Source organism: Bos indicus, chromosome 19 (assembly GCF_029378745.1).
Source record: "Bos indicus isolate NIAB-ARS_2022 breed Sahiwal x Tharparkar chromosome 19, NIAB-ARS_B.indTharparkar_mat_pri_1.0, whole genome shotgun sequence".
Classification (NCBI taxonomy): domain Eukaryota; kingdom Metazoa; phylum Chordata; class Mammalia; order Artiodactyla; family Bovidae; genus Bos; species Bos indicus.
In genome coordinates, this window is record NC_091778.1 from 58,391,553 (window position 1) to 58,413,027 (window position 21,475).

Here is a 21,475-nt window from a genome sequence, read left to right on the forward strand (position 1 = left end):
AGGGTCAAGGTCAACCAAGTCTCAACATAGGACAAGACACTGAGCGGACGGGCTGCCCTGGGACCACCCCAAGGTCTCAGAGATCCCTTCCGGGGTCAGCAGGGGAGTCAGGGCCAGTGACGGCCCAAAGAGAGCTTGAGAGGAGACAAGGACTGAGGCTGGCCCCTGGGGGGCAGACAGAGGAGGCTGATTTGGGAGCCCGGTCCAGTACCGTGGACTCAGGAGATGTATAGGGGTCCCTCTGGGTGCACCCCCATCCAGCACCAGGATTCAGGAGCCCCCGGTGCTGGGAGGACCGCAGCTTTGGGGCTCCCACCAGGCTCCTCCCAGCAGGTACACGCTGGTGCTCACGGCATCTAAACCGGCCTAAAGACACCCCACCCCATCTCCCAGGTCCCAGCAGGGCCCTCCTCTGAGACCTGCAGTGGAGGGAAGAAGGAAGAGGTAAGACAGCTTCCCAGGAGGCCCGAGCCCGGGACCCTCACGCAGAGGTCTTAGTCAGTCAGGTGGGATTCCAGAGTCACGAGAGGAGACGCCCCAGACAGGCTGGGCTGGGGCTCTGTGCAGGGAAACGAGGAGGCCACTGCCCCGGCCCCCCTCACAGACTGCTAAAGCCTGGGTGGCCACAGCGAGTCGAGTGCAGGGCACTGGGGCCTGCAGTGTATCTGGGGTGCACACCTGTCTCCAGCCACCTCCTCTGGGCTTCAGCCCCAGGGCCATGTAAGCCTCTCCCAGGATCCACTTCCTGGCTCGGGCCCTAATACCAGCAGCAGGAGCCCTGATCAAGTGTCAGACCCAAATGAAGAAATATCCGCCCACAAGTCCCCAGGCATGTGTCCCAGAAGAGGGATGCAAGGGAACCTGACCAGCTGCATGGCTCTCACCCTCGGTGTCAGAGCTCCTGGGCACACCGGCAGCGCCAGTGGCCCGAGGGGCACCCTCTGGGGGCTTTCAGTGCAGGGGAGGGTGAGCAGCCTGCACAGATGCCCATCCCCCACTGATCACCTTCAGATGACCTTCGGCACTGCCAAGTTCATGGGCACCGTGGGCATCTGGTTCCTTTGACATCCAGCCTCCTGAATCAGGACACTGTCAGCACAGCTGCCACGAGCCCCTCTTAAAAGAGGGCTTCGTCTGGGTCTCCATCTGTCTGGACCCCTGCCCGCACCCCACTCTTCAGAGCATCACCCCCTTCCCTGTCCACTCGGGCACACAATGGAGCCCTTGTGCCCCTCGGCCAGGTGAACTGGAGCTGAGCTGCGGAGGGCTGGGGTGAGGGTGGGGTGCTCGGGGCTGCCACGGAGGCAGCACAGTGAGTTTGGGCCGAGTGACCACAACTGCTGGGCACCTTGCATGTAACCCAGGCATTAAGTGATACCCTCCGGGTCAGAGAGAGATGTGATTTCCTGCCTGACATTCAGAGTACAGTGGGGAACAGACCATTTTAGTAACAAGCGCTGGGTTCTGGGAGGCAGGCAGAGTGCAGAGAGGGGGCACACGACCCAGCTTTTCCACTGCAGGAGGGCTTCCTGAAAGAGGAGGTACCAGAACTCTTTTTTTTTAATAAGATATTTAATATAGTTCCCTGTGGTATACAGTAAATCCCTGATGCTTGGTGGTTTAGTTGCTAAGTTGTGTTCGACTCTTGTGACCCCATGGACTGGAGCCCACCAGGCTGCTCTGTCCATGGAATTCTCCAGGCAAGAATACAGGAATGGGTTGCCATTTCCTTCTCCAGGGGATCTTCGTGAACCAGAGATTGAACCAGGGTCTCCTGCACTACACGCAGATTCTTTATCAACTGAGCCATCAGGAAGTAAGTCCTTGTTGCATATCTACTTTATTTTTAAAAAATTTCCGGCATGCCATGAAGCAAGCAGGATCTCAGTTCCCTGACCAGAAATTGAACCTGTGCCCCCTGCCCTGGAAATGCAGAGTCTTAACCACTGGACCACCAGGGAAGTCCCAGCACCAAGTCTTAAAGGATGAGCAAGAACTGGCGGAGGAACGTGAGGTGGGAAAGCGTCAAGGGGGCCACACGAGCAAGGCCGTGATGTGACAGGCAGGCTGTGGGCAGTTGGCCTCAGCGCAGAATCACCAGCAGTTCTCAGGGTTGGAACGAGAGCTCAGGAACTTTTCCTCCTGTTCTCACTGCCAGGAATCCCGAGAGCACAGACCCAAGATGGCCACAGAAGGAGACCTAGGGGCCCCTCTGTGAGCACGTGTTGCCCACCCCGCCCCCCTGCCCAAAGCAGCTCCAAAAAGTCACCCAGACTGGCACCCAGCATCGGCCCAGGGGATGTTTTGTTTCTTCTGGCTACACCTCGTGGCTTCTGGAACTTTCCTGACCAGGGATTGAACCCACGCCCCTCTGCAGTGGAAACACAAGAGTCCTAATCACTAGACCACCAGGGAAGTCCCCAAGGAAAGCTTTCTAAATAAAGCCACACTGGGGCCATGTGCAGTGCTAAATGCTTTGCACACTTTCTCATCTTCTCCGACAACTTAGAGCAGGCCCTCATTATCGCAAGATTGTAATGGGGAGTCAGACTGGTACCCAAGGCTGCACTGCCAACAACAGAGCTCACTGGATTCAAAGCCACTGGGTTCCAGGACCCAGGCTCCTAACCAGGCCTCCTGTCCCCGCCTCTGGAACAACAGAGGCCTGGCGGGGGGATGCTCCTCTGTTTGGTTGAGCTGTGCCCCCCACACCAGATTTAAATGTTGAAGTCCAACTCCCCAGCCCCTCCGAGTGTGCCCTTATTTGGAAATAGCGTTGTTGCAGATGTAATCAGCTGAGTTAGGATGTGGCCCTTTTATAAGGTCCGGTGGTGTCCTTATAAAAGGGGGCTATTAGGGCACAAACACATGTAGAGGGAAGGAGATCAAGCCAGTCCACCCGAAAGGAAATCAGTCCTGAATAGTCATTGGCAGGACTGATGCTGAAGTTGAAACTCCAATAGTTTGCCCACCTGATACAAAGAGCTGACTCCTTAGAAAAGACCCTGATGCTGGGAAAGATTGAAGGCAGGAGGAGAAGGGGACGACAGGGGATGAGATGACTGGATGGCATCACCGACTCGATGCACAAGAGTTTGGGAGAACTCCGGGAGATGGTGAAGGACAGGGAGGCCTGGCGTGCTGCAGTCCGTGGGGTCTCAAAGAGTCGGACACGACTGAGTGACTGAACAACTGTGGTATTTTGGTCCAGCAGCCTTGGAAACTGATACATCACCCCCCAACCTCCTGCCCAGAGGCAGGCTCCTCCCTCAGCCCGGAGGCGGTGGGCTCAGCCTGGGAGCGTCCTTTCACAAAATCCTTGAGTCTTAGGTGTCCATGTTCAACCTGTAGCATGCTGGACACCTGCCTCTGGGAGGTTTCAAGGGGGACGTTGACCACACAAGAGGCACAGGGCCCCCCCATATGGCAGGGGGTGGGGTGGGAGGCGTGGCTGGGGCCTGGCAGCACATGGCAGGGCCCAGTCTCCGCTGATCCAGGCCCCCTGACTCTGCAGAGGCCCCGGCTTGCCCTCTCCCTGCCCTCACTGCCCCACACCCAGACCTATTCTTGACTCAAGGCCAGTTGTGATCTTTGCACAGTTCTAGATTTGGGCCGGGAAACCCAAGATCCATTGGGGATCTAGGGGGGCCTCAGACTCGGGGGAGGGACATGTCATCTGTAGATGGGGCCACAGAAGGTGCCAGGCTCCTCCCCAGCATCTCCTAGGTGAGAAATACCAGGAACAAAGCGTGTGGGGACTTCTTCCTGCTGAGCAGCGCTAAGCTGCGGGGTTTTGATCAGCTGAGCAGCACTAACCACGTCTTTCTGGCCTGTGGATGGCTCAGGGTTCCTCAGTCTTGGCGCTTCTGATGCTTTGGGCTGGACCACTGCGAGCGGGAATTGTCCCGGGCGTTGTAGGATGGTTGGCAGCAGCCCTCCGGCACTGGAGGCCCTGGCACTGCCTCCTCCAGGGGTGACATTGCCACATGCCCCCCCGGGGAGCACAATTACCCCCGCTTGAAAACCGCTGTTCCCCCTCAAGCCACCAAACTGGCAGCGAAGTTCTCTGAGCCGGGGGCGATGTGCAAATTGGGTTCAGGCTTCAGACTGCTGGGTGACCCCGGGAAGACTGCACCACCTCTCTGGGCCTCATGTTCACCCTGGCCAGAAGTCAGGGAGGACCCACAGGGCCATAGCCTTGAGAGAAGAAATCACCCCATCACCCCTCACCTGCTCGGGAAGCCCCAGCAGAGAACAGGAATGTGAGGGGGTGCCTAGCTCAGGAGAATCATTTCCAGTCCAGGTTACTAAGCCCACAGCTCCTTTATTCTCGGGCTGTAAACCAGACACAGCAAAACAAAAGCCGGATTCCAGCTGGATATCACCTCTGTAAAGCTGTTTCTGCATTTGTTTGTTCTTTAAGAAGGAAAATTCATGGCTGGTCAGATTTCTAGTTGTACCATCCTGTGGGTACTCAAGAAAGGAGATTCTTGATCCCAGGAAGGGTGTTACAGGGCCCTGACAGCCATGAGGCTAGATGAAAAAAGATTAGAATGCTGAGCTCATAAAGCCACCGAGGTCCAGCCAACTGCTCCCAACAGAGCCACACCTGGCTGATATCCTGGCCAGGTCCCCACCTTCCTACAGGACTGTGAGGACCTGGGTAAGCAGAGGCGTGACCGACATGGTCCAGGGCTGCCTTTCTCGCGGGTCTGCTGATCCCTTCATCACCGTCTTCCTGGAAGCCTCTGAAATGCAGATTCCCAGCATTGCCCAGATTCACGGAATGAGAAACTCTGGGGAACTGGGCCCACAGATCTGCCTTTTTAACCATTGCTCCTGTGGCTCAGTGGTAAAGAATCCATCTGCCAATGCGGGAGACGCGAGTTTGATCCCTGGGTCTGGAAGATCCCCTGGAGGAGAAAACGGCAACCGACTCCAGTATCCTTACCTGGAGAATCCCATGGACAGAGGAGCCTGGCAGGCTACAGTCCACGGGGTCCCAGAGTCAGAGATGGCTGAGCACAACAATACAGCACACAGCTTGCCGTGCACCCATTCAGGCGCTAAGTGTAAGCATTCTTGCATCCTGGCGGCATTATTCATAACAGTCAAAACATAGGAAACAAGCCAAATGTCCTTCAACTGAGGAGAGGTCGATCAGATGCAGAGCAGCATGGAATCCTATCCAGCCACGAAAAGGAATGACACTCTGACCCAGGCGACAACGTGGATGAACCCTGAAAACATGCTCAGTGAAACCAGTCAGACACGAAGAACCACACATTTCAGGACCCAGTTTCCATGAACTGTCCAGAGCAGGCGAATCTACAGAGACGGAAAGTGGTTGTCTGGGGCTGGGAGTGGGCTGGGGAGATGCGTGGTGGTGTGGCTAAGGGCGGAGGGAAAGGCTCCCCAAATCCTCTCCCAAGTCACGCTCCACCAGGCTCCGCCCTCTGGGGTCACAGAGCCGGGAAGCAACCAGACAGTGGGCGGTGGGCGTGCAGGGAGGCCCTGCCCCTGGGGCAGTGAGCAGACTGAAGCCGCCCTGGCTCCCGAACAACACTCACGGATTCTGACGCTCAGCACCTGTCATCTTATCCTCTATTTATCTTTCACAATAGCCTCACCCTCACAGGATCGCTCTAATCCTCTCAACAGCTCTAGGGCCTGGCAGAGCAGGTTATTAACATCCTGCTTTCTGATGAGAAAACAGAGACTAGGAAGCCCCTCGCCTGACTCCTGAGACAGGACCCCCAGGGGTACAGGGAGGTTGACAGTTGGGCTTTGAGGCTAATTCTGGGATTATGCATATGGGCAGGTGACTTAAATCCTGCAGATAAACACAGTCGGGGAGGCTGAGGGGAGAGGCAGTGGGCTGTGGGCTCCTCGGGGCAGTGGGGGTGGGGTGGGGAGAAGGAAGCTCTTTGTTCTGGGAGCTTCTTTTTCCAGCCTTGGGACTCCTGGGCCCCACCGCCCTCTCAGGCTGCCCTCCCCCACTTTACAGTCATCAGGGGCACTCCCTGAAGGGTCTGGCATCAGAGTCTAGTCCCAACCCCCAATGCTAGGAGACTGAGCTCCTACTGGACTCTTCCCCGAACATATATATGTGGCAGTGACCAACTGGGGACCACCAGACAGAAAGCCCTGAAGCCAGAAGCGGGTGGGCAGGAGGTGGGCCAGGGTCTCACTTATCTCCGGGGCCTGAAACCATCCTGACTGTCAGCCCTTGAGATAAACTAACATCTCTTAAATCCCGACCACGCACCAGGCACTGGGGAGCGCTGGGCATCCAGGAACCCTGGAGACGTCTACGTGTGCATACTAAGTCGCTTCAGTTGTGTCGGACTTTGTGAACCTATGGACTGTTGCCCACCAGGCTCCTCTGTCCATGGGATGCTCCAGGCAAGAATACTGGAGTGGGTTGCCAGGCCCTCTTTCAGGGGATCTTCCCGACCCAGGGCTCGAACCTGTATCTCCTATGTCTCCTGCATTGGCAGGTGAGTTCTTTACCACTAGCGCCACCAGGGAAGCCCTGGAGACATGTAAGAAGGCATTGTGTTGACAGCGCTATGATGACGCCCCAAATCAACCGTCAACCCAAATCAACATCCCCGGGGGCGGTGGGTGGGGCAGGTAAGACCACAGGCACCCGAACCTCCTCTTTACAAATCCAAACCTGGCTCCAGCTTCCTCAGAATGCAGGCACCAGCCTCTGGTCCGCAGAGGACACTCTGCCCTGCCCGTGTCCACCTCTGCAAAGCGGGGGGAACACGGACTCTCTCAGCCCCAGGAGAACAACCCCCAGCTCCAAGCAAGGCTGTGCTGGGACCCCCCTCATGCCAGCAGGTGACGGACGCCTAGGCCCACCTCTCCCCACTAGGACCGCCGACTGGCAGGCTTTGACAGCACGGCCTCCCTGCTGACCACCAAGGGCCGGGCTTCAGTAGTGTGACCTCTGGGTTGCTCCCCACCCCCTGGCCCGAGCACGGGGGCAAGTAACTCCTCCACCACAGAGGGAAGAAAGAGCCTAGAAGCCCAGGCCAGGGCAGACTGGGCTGGGAGCCCCTCTGTGGGGCTGGGTTGTGAGGAAGGGCCACAAGCAAGCGGGCAACGGAAGCCGCTGGGTCAAGGGCAGGTCTACTTCCCAAGCAGAAGTCTCTTTAGTGGGGGCGGGGCGTTGTGCAGGCTGCCTGGGCCAGCGGCACCTTTGCTGGGAAGCGGCTCCATGGCCGTGTTATGCTGGGGTTGCTCCCACGCTCTCCCTGCCAGTCACCAGGCTCTACACCTCAAGAAGGAGGAGCTGAACAGCTGGCCCATCAGTGAGGCTGGTCAAGCCTGCAGCCCCGAGCCCTGTCGGGGTCAATGATGCAGGCCTGGGGGGCCAGGGACATAGACGAGCCCTGGGGGGTCACCAAAGAGCCACGGAGGTCAGGGTGCAGGGCCTGGCCAGACTGGGAGTTTGCCCTTTTCTTAAATTTTGGCCTCGAGGCATGTGAGATCTTACTTCCCCAACCAGGGGTTGAACTCACGCCCCTTGCGTTGGAAGGTAAAGTCTTAACCACTGGACCACCAGAGAAGTCCGCCATTCTGCTTCTTGGACTTGTGTGTCTTTACCTCCGGCCGCCCAGGGTCTTACTGGTCAGAGGAATGGAGCACTTGAGTGGTGGCTGGTTTTTGAGAGGTGCCCAGCCTGCCACGCACTGTGGCTTCTCCCAAACTGCAGGCCAGGCAAGTGCATCCTTGTTTTATCTTAGTCACCTGACCAGAGATCAAACTCCTACGCAGGGGAAGGGCAGAGTCTTAACCACTGGACCGCCAGGGAAGTCGCAGGCAAGTGCATCTTTGAACCCAGTGGGGAGAGAAGATGCTGGGGGCAGAAGCCTAGTGTTCTCCCCCTGCAGGGCCTGGAGTCCGTATTGAGAGTCCTGGGCCCACGCCGCTTAGACCACCCTCTGTATGTCTAAGCCGAGAAAGGAGCAGGCCCATCGGCACTGCCCAGCCCAGGACCTTCTCGGAGGCTCAGTCCAGCCTCCCTCTCTACTGGCAGGGACAGAAAGGAGCCTGTGTTTGCCGTGTGTGGGCACACAACGGGCTGTGCCCTGGACCAGAGCGTTTCCATCAGCATCGGTTAATGTCCTCAGCCCCCAGTCCGGCTGGGAGCCAGGAGCAGCGCAGAGAGACAGCATCTTTGTCCCTGCAGCCCTGGGGACACGTGGGACCAACAGGGAGTGGCCTTGCCGGGAAGGAGGGCTCTCCTCTGGAGCTCCCTGGCCCTTCATGGATGGCCCCTCTCATCAGCCAGTCCAGGAACCCCGGGCACTTTCTCTCACTAATCCAGTAAGTCCCCTACACTGAGCCTTCAAGGTGCGAACATTCAAAGATGCCAAGGTACACCTGGTTCCAGCAAGGACCTGGAGCCTGTGCCATCAGCGCCAGGCGTGCATGACACTGCAGCCTGCCCTCCATCTCCTCCTGCTGACGATCCTTCAGCTCCACCATCTCCCACCTCCTCGCCCCCTCCAGTCAGTAACCCTTCTTGCTTGTTCACTCCTCGCCAGCCCCTGTACACACTACTGTCCTTTTCAAGGCACCGTACTGTCAGATTAAAAAGGCTTTCTTTGTTTTTTGTGTTTGTTTTTAAATATATTATTTGGGTGAAAGGCATTATAAACCTATTACAGTACAATGCTGCTCCTGCTGCTGTTGCTAAGTCGCTTCAGTCGTGTCCGACTCTGTGTGACCCCATAGACGGCAGCCCACCAGGCTCCCATGTGCCTGGGATTCTCCAGGCAAGAACACTGGAGTGGTTGCCATTTCCTTCTCCAATGCATGAAAGTGAAAAGTGAAAGTGAAGTCGCTCAGTCGTTTCCAACTCTTAGCGACCCCATGGACTGCGGCCCACCAGGGTCCTCCGTCCGTGGGATTTTCCAGGCAAGAATACTGGAGTGGGGTGCCATTGCCTTCCCCATTACAGTACAATACTACATAGCCAATGGTGTTAATTGTGTACCTAGGCTAACTTTGTCGGACTTACGCACAAAGTGGACTTACGAATGTGCTCTCGGGATGGAACTCCTTAGTAGGTAGGGAACTTACAGTAGATGACGTGTGTGTTAGTTGCTCAATAATGTCCAACTCTTTGCAATCCCATGAACTAGTAACCCTCCAGGCTCCTCAGTCTGTGGAATGCTCCAGGCAAGAATACCGGAGCGGGTAGCCATTCCCTTCTCTAGGGGATCTTCCCAACTCAGGGATCGAACCCTGGTCTCTCCTGCACTGCAGGCAGACTCTTTACCATCTGAGCCATCAGGGAAGCCCAGCAGATGATAATTCACAGCTACTAAATGCCTACTGCATCCCAGGATCTGGGGGAGCACTGTGCACACATCAGTGCGCTCCCTAAAGAGTCTTTAGGGAAGGGTTAGTCACAGAGGAGGCAATTGAGGCTTCTGGAAGCAACCTGGCCAAGGCCACACGGCTGGTAGAAGGCAGAGCCCACCCTGCACGACTGCTGTGTGCGTACATCCTGCTCCTGCTGGCCTTTAGGTGGGGCCTCCCAGCCCTCCCCTGCTTTCCTTGAGGTCTTTGAGGAAGGCTACCCCTTTCCAAGGGGGAACAGAGGAAGAGAGATCAGGAGGCTGGTGCCACCCAGTTCCGCCATGCCCACAGCTCGTGGGAACCCCAGGGGCAGGCCGGCAGCTCGTGCTGTGTTGCCCGCCTGTGCTCTTCTTATCATGGCCATCGGGCTTCCTGAGTCCACCTTCCAGGATCAAGGGCAGCAAGTGCTCACTTTGCGTCTCTCTCTGCACCACGCGGGGCCACCCCGACTCCTCTGACCGCTCCCCAGCACACTCTGCCGCTTTGATGAGCCCTGGAGCTCAGGAGAAGCCGGCAGCAGCTACAGAGCTCCCGGAGGCAAGTGGCCACTTTCAGGGTCCCCATAGGCTAGAGCAGCATGATGCCTCTACCCAGGCACCAAGAATGCCCTTGCTGCCCCCACCACGGTGCCCACCCCCAGCCCACACTTGGATCCTCAACTGCCTACCCCAAAAAACATCCTGGCTGGGACTTCCTTGCTGGTCCAGTGGTTAAAAATCCACCTTGCAATGCAGGGGACACAGGTTTGATCCCTGGCTGGGGAACTAAGATTCCACAGGCTTCAGAACAACTAAGCCTGCGTGCTGCAACTGCTGAGCCCCGGGGCCACAGCTAGAGGGAAGCCCGCGCTCTACAATGACGATCCCACATAAGACCCGATGCAGCCAAAAATAAAAAAATTTTTTAAAAGATTGAAATGTCAAAAATAAAACCTTCCTTTAAAAGCAAGCAAACAAACAAGCAGAAAACAGCCCGGCCGTGGGGGACAATGTGGCTCCTGCCCGCACCTCCAGCCTCCTCTCACCCCTGCTCTCTCCAGCCTGAGCCACGCTGGCCTTTTCTAAGTTACCCAAGCGTACCACCACCTCTCTCACCCCAGGGCCTTTTCACACACAAGCCCCTCTGGTTGAAATTCCCCCTTCAGCACACTCCTAAAGAGCTCCTCTTCATCCCGCATTTTCAGCTCAAGCATCCTTTCTCAGGGAAGTCCTCCATGACTCCGAGACAAGGTCAAGTTCCCTCTTACTCCCACAGCAGCATACATTTCTTTGCAGCCCTCGCTGGCTACACACTCATACGTTTCATCACAAGAAAGCCATGGAAGGAAGACAGGGTCTTTTCTGCTCACCGTGGTTTCCTGGCTCCTAGCACTATCCCCAGTGTGTTGTGGGTACTTGATAAATATTTATTGTCTCTTGTGTAAGTGGAGGTGGAGCTTGCCCTGCCCAGCTCATAATAGTGACAGGAAGACCGAGAGAGCAAACAGACATCCAAAGACTCTGCAAACCATGAACAGTCTGGTGACCCTAGGAACACATGCCCTATGGGGAGCAGATCCATTAAGGTGGGGAAGTTAAGCCATGAATACATGGAAGGTATGTGAATTTTTTCCGGGCTGGATGAAAGGGCTCAGCTCACTTCCCCCTGGACCAGGGAAGCTTTTAGCTCTCTTTGGATCAATCTAGGGAGGCTTCCTGGAAGAAGGGCGGTGGTTTCTTTGACGATGCTATCAATAGTACAACCGAGAGCTCAGAGGGTAGAGGAGGGGTCATTCCTGCCTCCACCAGGTGAGTAGGTACCTGCCCCCACTAGATGAGAGCAGACCCCTGCCTTGCTCTGCGGCTCCCGGCCACAGTCCCCATGTACCTGCTCGTCCACTTTGTGGGCGATGAGGGTGGCTCCTTCTTCCAGCTCTGCCACGCTGATGGGCCGGATCCGGAGCGCCACCTGGGAGGGGAGGTCAGACCCCCGGGATTAGATGGAGAGGGCTGTGCTGGGCCCCTGAGAGAAGGATGAGAGGACCCCAGGATCCTTCCCTCGGACAAGCCCCGTGGGTTCCTCTCTGATCAGCCAGCCACGCCCGGTTCATCTTGAGGAAAACTTGGTGGTTCAAGGCGACCATCCAGGGTGAGGGCACCAGGTCCACAGCGTGTGGGCTGTGTCTGTGTCTATAAATTTCCCAGGAGCCTGTGCCCCAGAGGAGACAGCCGTCTGCTCCTCCCGGCTGCATCAGTCACATGCCCGAATTAAGCACCTGCAGCTCCCCTGGGCTTTGAACTTGGAGCCCTTGGCACCGGGGCAGCCTGTCTGTGCGTCTGTGAGTGATGCGCTGCACGTGGCGGCCAGGTGGTGGGATGGAGGCCCAGGGAACCTCCCCTCCTCGTGCTGACTACATCCCTACCCAAGGACAGCGCCATCAGGGGCTCCCTCCTCTCTCCGTCCTCCGGCCAGAGAGAGATGATGGGTCCCCATCTTGGGTGTGGGTCTCCCCAAAAGAAGGGGGAGGTGTTTCTTCTTCTGATCAAGGGGAAACACCTGCTGGGCGGGTGGGTATAACTAGCCATCTGCAGGCCCGGTAAGAAGCCTTCACTCTCAGAGGCACTTCATTGTCAGAGTGCCCTCCTGCCTCCTCAGTCAAACTCCACAGATGGAAGGGGCAGCCCCTCTGTCCACACCTGCCAAGGCAAGCCATTTGCAAAGAGACAATTCTAAACTGCCAGACAGGATGTTCCAGAGCCTGGGGCTTGCTGGGGTTGCCTTATCCTTCAGTTACATCATCACCCACCTGCTGGTGGAGGAGCTTCCCCAGATCTCAGAAGTTAGGGGCTGGGAGGGCGCATTGGCCTTGGGATCACTGAGTCTCCCCCACCCTCATCACTCTGACCTGGCCCTGTTGATAATCAGAAATCTGTCTTTGTCTCTAGCTGCTTCTTGGACCCCCATTCACACCTCCTCCTCTGCCTCAGTCCCCAGGACCCTGGGGGACCATCTCGGTGGCTTCCAGCACTTCTTTGAAATATTTAGAGTCCTGACATGGACAGCAACTCAATAACCAGCCACCCTCAATCTTGTGCCCGCTCCTCTGGCACGTGGGGACTCTTGCCCACCTATGGTCCTCAAAACCCTCTAACCTCCTGACCCCACCAGTTCCAGGTACCCTCCTTCACCAGGAAACCTCCACTTTCCTTTTCCAGAAGATGGGTCGGGCGCCCCCTGCCCCTGTCTCTTCAGGATCATATAGCAGTCTGGCCGTAGGGTGTCCCCTGGTGGGAAGGTGTAAAGGGGGATGGGACTGAAGCCTGGCCAACTTCTCAGGTCTTAGCAGGGTGGCCAGGATGCCTTCCTTCTTGATATCCACGACTTGGCAAAGTTGCTCAGGACCGTCGCAGCCCCTGGTCTTAAGTGTCCTCTTAGTGGAAACACCCAATACAGTCTGGGGGCCGCCGGCAGAGTCTGGGTTCTGGGGGCCAGAGATGGGGTAGAGGAGGAGGAGGGGTCTCACCATGAGTTGCTGGTCCTTGGAGTCCCCGCTGTCCTTCATGCCTGCGGTGGGCGGAAGGGCTCAGGCCGAGATCGCGGTCATGGCTGAGCCGCACGCCCACCGCCTCCGGGGCCGCGCGGCCGCTGCCTGACAACCCGAAACCAACAAGGCGCGCGCGGCCGAGGGCGCGGACCAGGGCGGGCGGGGCCTGGGGCGGGCCCCGAAGGCGACCCGCCCCCCTCGCGCTGCGAACGGGAGGTGGAAGTCTCCGCCCGGGAGGCCGAACTTGAGAACGGCCTGGGCGACCCCCGGGCCCTCGGCCCGGCTCTGCATCCGCCCCGTGGGCGCCCGTGCTCCTTGCCTTCTTTCTGCCCGCTCGGGCCACGCGCATCGGCTGCCCCGTCCGCCTGCCCGTCCGTCCGACTCTCAGCGTCTCCCGGGCGGCAGTGGGCAGCCTCATGTTTCCATGGTCGCTGCGGGCACCGTGGCTGAGGCTCGTGTCGCTGGCGCGGTGTCTTCACGAAGTGTCCAGTGACAGCGGGTGAGGAGGATGCCCGGGCTGCCCACCGGCGCGCGTGCAGGGGAACGCCTGTATCACTTGGGTTGTCACAGAAGAGCCCCGTGAACTAACAGGACCTGATGGGTAAACACAGTGTCTGGGCCAAGATGCGGAGAAGGCAATGGCACCCCACTCCAGTACTCTTGCCTGGAAAATCCCATGGACAGAGGAGCCTGGTGGGCTGCAGTCCATGGGGTCGCTAGGAGTCGGACACGTCTGAGCGACTTCACTTTCACTTTTCACTTTCCTGCATTGGAGAAGGAAATGGCAACCCACTCCAGTGTTCTTGCCTGGAGAATCCCAGGGACAGGAGAGCCTGGTGGGCTGCCGTCTATGGGGTCACACAGAGTCGGACACGACTGAAGCGACTTAGCAGCAGCAGCAGCAGGCCAAGATGGGTGGGTCTGTGTGCCTTCTGGCTCCCTGCCTGCTGTAAGACCCCCAGTGTTGATGTTGAGTCGCTAAGTTGTGTGGGACTCTTTTGCAACCCCATGGACTGTAACCCGCCAGGCTCCTCTGTCCCTGAAATTTTTCAGGCAAAAGTACTGGAGTGGGTAGCCCTTCCCTTCTCCAGGAGATCTTCCCGACCCAGGGATCGAACCTGTGTCTACTGGCATCTCCTGCATTGCAGGCGGATTCTTTACTGCTGAGCCACCAAGACAGCCCAAGAGCTACCATACCGTGCAAGAAAGTGCAGGTCAAACGCTGTCGTGCCCATCCTTGATGGGAACAACAGTTATTGCAGTTGCAGGGAGCACAGTGGAAAGATTCCTGGCCTCAGGAAGCCCCGGAAAAACAGGATTCCGGTCCCACCTCACACCCAACCTGCTGAACCACCTGGAGCCAGGCCTGTGCCCTGGGGCCTTAGTTTCCGGGGTGATGGTGAAGCTCCACCCACTTCTGATGGAAGAAGCCCCCATCTTTCCTGTCTTCTCCTGAAGTTGAGCCTGGCAGCACCCCCACAATGACTGGGAGAGGGGCATCCAGTGAGGTTCATCCCCCCTTTAAGGAGCTGGGTAAGGAAGAGCCGCTCATCCCCCAGGACTGTCTCAGACGGCCTGGCACACATCCAGAACATGATGCCAGCCTGTGCTCTGGGACTGGCTTCCCTGGCTGCCCCCGAGGAGCTTGCGTTAGGTACAGTTATTAATAAACAGTGTCAGGAACCTGCCCGTGGCCTTGGAGTTGGTAAATAGATAAACCAAGGATAGCCTGGTGGAGACCAAACGCTCCCGCAGGGCTCCCGAGGGTTCGGCCCGTTCTCTGGCCCAGGCTGCTCCCAGGACAGCGCACAGCACTTGGCCGATTTGCAAGTGGGTGAGTGGCACTGAGGAGCAGTACGTTTGAAGATGGATCATCTGGATCAAAAACACTTTCCAGGGAATTCCCTGGTGGTCCAGTGGCTAGGACTCTGTCCTTTCATTGCCCAGGGCCAGGTTCAATCCCTGGTTGGGAACAAAGAGCATGATGAGGGTTAAAAAAAAAAAAAAAGGAAGATCCAAAATGTGTTGAAAGAAAAAAAAAAAACAAAACACAAAACACCCTCTAGGCTTGCATTTCAGACCCCCTGAATCGTATCTGTTTGGATCAGTACAAGAGGCCTCTAATTAATTACACTATAGCTATTTTCCTCTCTTTTCTGTTCCTCCTCATGCATAAATCCCACCCAGGATGGCCCATGCTGGTCAAAATAAGAGGAGCTTCTAAGCAGGCAGTTCCAGCCCATCTTACTTGCATCCTGACTCATCACAAAGTCCTCTCTATCCTCAGACATTCCCTGCTTGACTCTGGTATTTCTGTCAGCGACACTGCCATCTCCGAGAGCCCTGCACCTCTAAGTCATCTTTGATTTCCCCTTTCCTCTCATCCTGTCCATTCATTTTCTTTCTTTACGTAAATATATATTTTAACATGTATTTATTTTTGGCTGTGCTCGGTCTTCATTGCTTTGCACAGGCTTTCTCTAGTCGCTTCGGGTGGGGGACATCCTTCGTTGCTCGGGTTTCTTCTCTTGTCGGGGGACCAGACGCCACGTGCAGTGGCTCCAGTAGTTGTGGCACGTGGGCTCGGTGGTTGCAGCTCCCGGGCTCTAGACACGGGCTCAGTAGTTGTGATGCCTGGGCTGAGTTGCTCCACAGCATGTGGGATCTTCCCGGAGCAGGGATAGAACCCCTGTCCCCCGCATTGGCAGGCAGATTCTTATCCACTGTACAACCAGGGAAGTCCTCTTCTCTTTCTCTTTCGACTACCCGGTGTGGCATGCGGGATCTTAGTCCGCTGACCAGGAATCAAGCCTGGGCCCTTGGCAGTGGAAGCACCGAATCCTAACCCAAACTCTACTCTGATCCTGGCAGTTCTACTTCGGCAAGTGCGTCTCCTCCTCATCATCTCCTGGCTGCATGCCCTGGGCTCCAGCTCTTACCTGTTCTCACCTGGACGGCATCACGGCCTCCTGGGCCCCCTGCCTGCTGTCTCCCCCACTTTTCAAAGCTATGCTCCGACCTGGAAGCAGAAGCAGGCCTCTGTTTCTGGGAGACAGAGAACATCCCTAAGTGGGTTCCTAGCAGCCCCACTTTGCCTCCCCTGGGGCTAGTGCCATTTCAGGGGCCTCTGGACCCTGGGGAAGCACTTGGTTTCTAACAAAGGGCAAGGAGATCCTTCTTCAGAGTCCCGCCCTGGGGCCCACAGAACCCAGTTGCCCCGAAGAAGGGACTGTGGGGCTGTGACTCCCCCGGAGCGCCCAGGGCTGCCATGGAGGCAGGTGTGCGTCGTTGGCCAGCGGCATCATAATCGATCAGGTCGGCAGAGAGGAACACAGGTCCGGGAGGAAGCAGACTCTCCCCCGGGTGTGCATGGACCCGGGGTGGGGGAGCCTTAACTGCCGTGGACACAGCAGTCCGGCCGATGCTTCCGCCACCCTCCCGTCCTGCTTGGATGGGTCCCACACCCAGGCCCCGTCATCCACATTTCACGCCCACGTGCCAGGTCTTTCCAGTGGCATCTGGGTCTCCAGGGATGCATCATGGTTTTGTCTTGCTTCCCATCGGGGAAGACTAGGCAACAGGCTCCAGAGGAGGCTGAGGAATGAGAAGGCGGATGGTCATCGGTGAGGATGGGTGGTGATGGGTGTCGCATTCTCAGAGCCCACGACGCCCTTTCCCCTGCGGTGTCTGCGGGGACCTCCTCTCCTTTCCCACACCCATTCCTCAAATGCCATCCGGCACGGCAGCACGTCTGCACCACAGTGAAGGGTGTGAGACTCCAGGGGTGGCCCATCCTGGCCAGCACCAGCCAAGGGCCCAGATTCTGGTACAGCGAGGGAATACTCTCCCCGGGAGTTCATCGGCCGAACATCTCACGCAGCGGTCCGTCAGTGTGCCCGGGGCCAATGCAGGGAGCTCTGACTTTCTCCAGATTTCACTGGGTAGACTTTTTTCCGTAAGTGAGGGTTTCTCGGCCTCTGCGCTGTTGGCATCTCGGGCGGGATGGTTCACTGTGGTGTCGGCTGTCTTGCGCGCCCTAGGATACTTAGCGGCATCTGTGGCTTCTGTCCACGGGATGCCAGGAGCGCCCTCCAAGTGGTCATGTCAATCTGAAATGTCCCCAGGACTCCCCTGGTGATCCCGTGGTTACGAATCTGCCTTCCGACGCAGGGGGACAGGAGTCTGACCCCTGTCCCAGGAAGATTTCACATGCTGCGGAGCAAATGAGCCTGTGCACCACAACCGCTGAGCCCTAGTGCCCAGAGGCCATGCTCCTCGACGAGAGAAGCCACGGGGATTAGAAGCCTAAGCACTGCAGCCAGAGAGGAGCCCCTGCCCTAGGCAACTAGAGAAAGCCTGTGCTCAGCCCCGAAGACCCAGAGTGGCCAAGAATAAATTAATTAATTAAAAAAATCAAAATGTCCCCAGACATCGCCAAGTGTCCCACTGAAGGCAAAATCACCCCCTTGCCCCACCATTGAAATTGCTGACCTTCATCGGGCAGTTCTGGGGCTCCCTGCATCCTCCCGCAGTGAGGGGCCCATCACAGGAGACCCCACAAAGCAGGATGTGGGATGTGCCAGTGGCCCCTCCCTGGGTGCAGGTGGGCCGGCCCCTTCCTCCTCCTGGGACACCGAGGAATGGGGTGAGTAAGGGCGTAAGCTCTGGGGTCCCCTCTGTGCCAATGCTCCCACGAGATTCGGGCAGCCCCCTCCCTCGGGGTCTTGCTCGGCAGGCCCGTAGTGACTCAGGGATTGAAGGTGGTAACATCGCCCCTTCTGGGGCTATTGCACAGATCAAATGCTCAATCCATACGCCCCTTGATGACTGTTTTACCATGGCAACTGGATTTTTTTTTTCCCCTCTTTGGGCACAAGGGGTGGCTGAATCCTGGGTTCTTCCCAAGTGAGATCCTTAACACAGGCGGTTTTTAAAAGGGCACTTCCGGTCACCTTCAGGACCAGCGGCCACCCGCAGACTGAACGGTGGTCCGGGACGTCTCCTGGCGCATGCCGGCTTCTGAATGGCTCTCTGGTCCTACCGTCTCTGGTCGCTGAACGCTCTGCGTTGCCGTGGTTTCAGGGCAGCCTACTGCCCCTGCTGCGGCCCCAGAGGACCCTGCATAGCACCCAGCCTGTGGGCACCCGCCCTGCAGGCTCATGGTGAGCTGCCTGGGCTCCCGTCCCCGCACCAACCCTCATGAGCCCGGTCACCTGGCACATGCCCACCTGTCTCCCAGAACCCGTTCCCCCCTCGGCGGAGGAGGAACAGTCAGAGCAGAAACCTTCAGCGACTTTATCAAAAGAACGACAGAGATAACTTGAAAAGCTCTGGGTACAGGAGGCATAATAAGCATGAACCCTTAGTACTGTCCTTATTATTATTAATAATTGAACTTTACGAGCACAAAGATAGCAGAAAGTTCACTGTATTCACCTGGCTGGTTTCATTCGTCGTCTCTCACCCTTTTGGAGGTAAACATCTCCCAGGGAAGTTGTTGGGAAAGACATCTTAGAAGTGCTCAGGCTTTGTGTTCCCCAGCCGTATGTGGGTGGGGAGGTTCAGTAAGGGAGAATGAGACACCCCCCCCACCTTCCCCACCCACAGGCCTTCCCAAGCCCTGACGGAGGCCGTGGCCAGCCCCGGGGGAGGCTCCACAGGCTTGTGAAGGGAGATGCTCGTCGGGGCAGCCCTCGAGAAGCTGAATCCACGGGGATGGTGGGGTTAGGGGACTGGGCTGAACTTGGCTGGGGACCAGCTTGGGGATGAACCTGCGCCCCTTCCCTCCCTCTGAGGGGTCTCAGGGAGTCGGTGGGGACCAGGGATCTGTAGGGCGAAGGGGCCGGGTTGGAGTCCCTTTGCCCCTCCCATCCCCTTTAAGGAAGGCGGTCAGCTCCCACTTGTAACACCAGGGCAGTGCCCAGAGATGGGATACAGGCGTGTGTGAGAGCTGGGCTCCAGTCAGGGCTGACCTCCCAGTGCTGGACTCTCTTCACCGCCTCCTTCCTCCCCTTCACCGTCGCCTCTTTCTTCCTCCGCTTCTTCCTCTCCCTGCACCTCCTCATCCGTCTCCTGGCTTGGCTGTTTCGGCTACGGAAAGACAGCAGAGACTCGTTGGCGGGGGGCAGGCCTTCCTCGCATCGGGACGTTAACCTCTGAGCCCGGGAATGCCTGGCACCCAGGAGGCCATGTAGCCAGCACCACGGCCTCAGGGGCTGAGAGGGCACTCGGCTCCAGCGGGCATGGATGGCAGGCACCTGCTGCTTGCTGCCTGGGTGGCCATGAGCTACCTCCCCCGAGATTCCTTGGCCCCCTGCCCTAAAGCCTGGTATGATTCCTTCAGGGCAGTGGCTGGGATTAGAAATAATTCAGGTGAGGACCCAGCAGACGATTCTCTGTTCTGACTCCAGCACGTCTGGCCAAGTGCAGAGACGCAGAGATGCGCAGGAAGCCTGCGGCAAGCAGCAGAGGGAGGGGGCCAGGCTCAGGGAAGTGTAAGCCCTTCTGAGAGTCAGTGTCTCCATCCAGAGTGCTCCAGCCACTGTGGGGAGCACATTCAGGGTACAGCAGGCACGGAATCAGTGGCCGCATTGCACTTTGTCTGCAGACCTTCTGGAGGGCCCAGCGTGGACGGCTGGGGGGAGGCCCGGGCTATGGGGTCAGAAAGCCTAGACTCCAGCCTCGCCTTGATCCCCCCCACCCCTGCCCCGGATCACCAGATGGTGTGAGAATAAGGCCGCCCAGATCTGACTGTTTCCAGATGCAAAATGCACCCACAGAAGTCACTACCTGTCTCGAGACGCAGCGACAGGGAGACAGATGCGGGGAGCAGTCATGAGATGGACCCAGCAGCTCCTCCGCATGCTCACCCACCTTCAGACCTGGCCACTCCCTTACTGCCTGAGGACTGGCCACCCAGCCCCTCTTGCTGCTGGGGGCTGGCTTCATGGGCCGGTGATGGCCTCACCCCTGCTTCCGCGCTCTGTTGTCACAGTCTCGAACTTCTCAATACATTTTTTTTTTGGATGAGTGGCATGTGGGATCTTAGTTCCCTGACTAGCGATAGAACCTGCAGCCCCTGCAGTGGAAGCGTGGAGTCTTAACCACTGGATCCGCCAGGCAAGTCCCTTGAGCTGCTCTTCGAGTTTTCCTTCCTCCCCTAACAAGGCAGCCAATCTTGCCGACAAGGGCAGACGCTGCTCCACGCTCACTTGTTCTTCTCCCTGGCACGCTGGGCTTTTACTCTTTCGCATCTTAGCATCTTATCCCTGGGCCCCTGAAGGTAATGGTCTAGGCAGACCACATCTTTTCCTTCCTCTGCCCCCTGGTACCCAGAAGGGCCTGGAAGGTGACCAGACACCACCTTCCTCACTCAGCCTCCTTCTGTTCCAGATGGAAATGAAGGAATTAAGACGTGAAGTGACCAGCCCAGGCGACACAGCTAGAAAGTGCTTTGGCACAGGGCCATGGCTGGATGCCGCTGTCTGGTCGACTGTAAGTTGGGCCGACTCTTTTGCGTGGATGGCCGAGCTCAGGACCAGTCTCACCCCCTCATGCTAGGTGGGGTCACCACGGACCTCACAGCCCCCTCTGCACCCTCCAGGCCTCCAGGCCCCCTCTCCTTTCATGGCTCATGTAGCCCTGCCTCATCCAGTTGGTCACTTGCATGGAGTTCAAGGTGCCCTCTGGGGTGTGGGCAGAGGATTCCGAGAAGCTCAGGGAGCCAGAAGCCTGTTTGGAGACTTAGAATTCCCCAGGAGGAAGGAAGTCATTCTCCCCATTTGCCAGATGGACAAAGGAAGGTCCGCCTGGTGGGGCCACTTTCTCGGAGCCGCCCAGGAGGTCAGCAGGCAGGCAGCCGGGGCCCCATGGCTCCCTCCCGCCCAGCCCACCCCGAGCCCCCGCGCGAGGCCCCTACAGGTTTGGGCTGCTTCTTCATGGCTTCCGCCTCCTTCCTCTTCAGCTCCGTGAAGATGATGTCGAAGAACTCCTCCTCGGCCTTGGTGACCAGCTCCTCCAGGTTCAAGATGGGCGGCTCGTCCCTCAGCTCGTCGTCCCGGCCCTCGGCCTTGCCCTTCTCCTTCAGGCGCATCTCGCGGTGCCTCGCCTCCAGGATCTTCTCCCGCCGCGTCTCGCGCTCGAACATCTGGGGCACAGGGACAGGGAGGCCGTGGGAGCGGCGGGTGGGCGGCCCCGGCTCCCAGCGCAGGGGGGCCAGCGGGCTCCCATCACTCTGCTCAAGGCAGCCCCACAGAGCCCTGCTCCGGGCTGATGGCAAGAAAGCGGGGGCTAAATACTGGGGCTGGGAGGAGGGGAGCAGGGATGCCAAGTCACGCAGGTCCAAGGAGTACCAAGCGCCTGACGCCGGTGTGAAGCACGCTCTCCGGGGGTGTGCAAGGCGGTGTCCCTGGAGCCCCGGAGGACCAGCTCAGTGGTGGGACCGCACACCCAGGCGGAGCCAGGAGGGCCTCCCAGGATCTCAACACCAGGGCACTTCAACCCCTCTGGGTACCCCATGGCTCTGGGGAGGCGTCTTCAGGACTCCCGGCCAGGGTGACGGATCTCAGCGCC

The 21,475-nt window shown here is 57.9% G+C and overlaps 2 protein-coding genes across 6 annotated transcripts in view; both read right to left on the minus strand.

Annotated features, from left to right (window-relative positions):
• The window catches only part of KIF19 (kinesin family member 19), a 40,797-nt gene extending 22,652 nt beyond the window's left edge, over nt 1–18,145 (minus strand). For 2 of the 4 annotated variants that reach the window (XM_070774148.1, XM_070774147.1), the window contains exons 1-2: nt 12,884–13,057; nt 11,248–11,328 (exon numbers count right to left, since the gene is read on the minus strand). In XM_070774148.1, coding sequence (XP_070630249.1) covers nt 11,248–11,328; nt 12,884–12,922 — 120 coding nt within the window. In that variant the 5' untranslated portion in view covers nt 12,923–13,057. Of the gene's footprint in view, nt 1–11,247; nt 11,329–12,883 lie in introns of all 4 variants that reach the window. The other 2 variants (XM_070774150.1, XM_070774149.1) reach the window with 2 other exon arrangements.
• Nucleotides 18,146–18,316: 171 nt separating this feature from the next.
• The window catches only part of DNAI2 (dynein axonemal intermediate chain 2), a 30,023-nt gene continuing 26,864 nt past the window's right edge, over nt 18,317–21,475 (minus strand). For both annotated transcript variants that reach the window (XM_070774151.1, XM_019982511.2), the window contains exons 12-13: nt 20,823–21,050; nt 18,317–18,994 (exon numbers count right to left, since the gene is read on the minus strand). In XM_070774151.1, the coding sequence (XP_070630252.1) occupies nt 18,866–18,994; nt 20,823–21,050 (357 nt within the window). In that variant the 3' untranslated portion in view covers nt 18,317–18,865. The remainder of the gene's footprint in view (nt 18,995–20,822; nt 21,051–21,475) is intronic.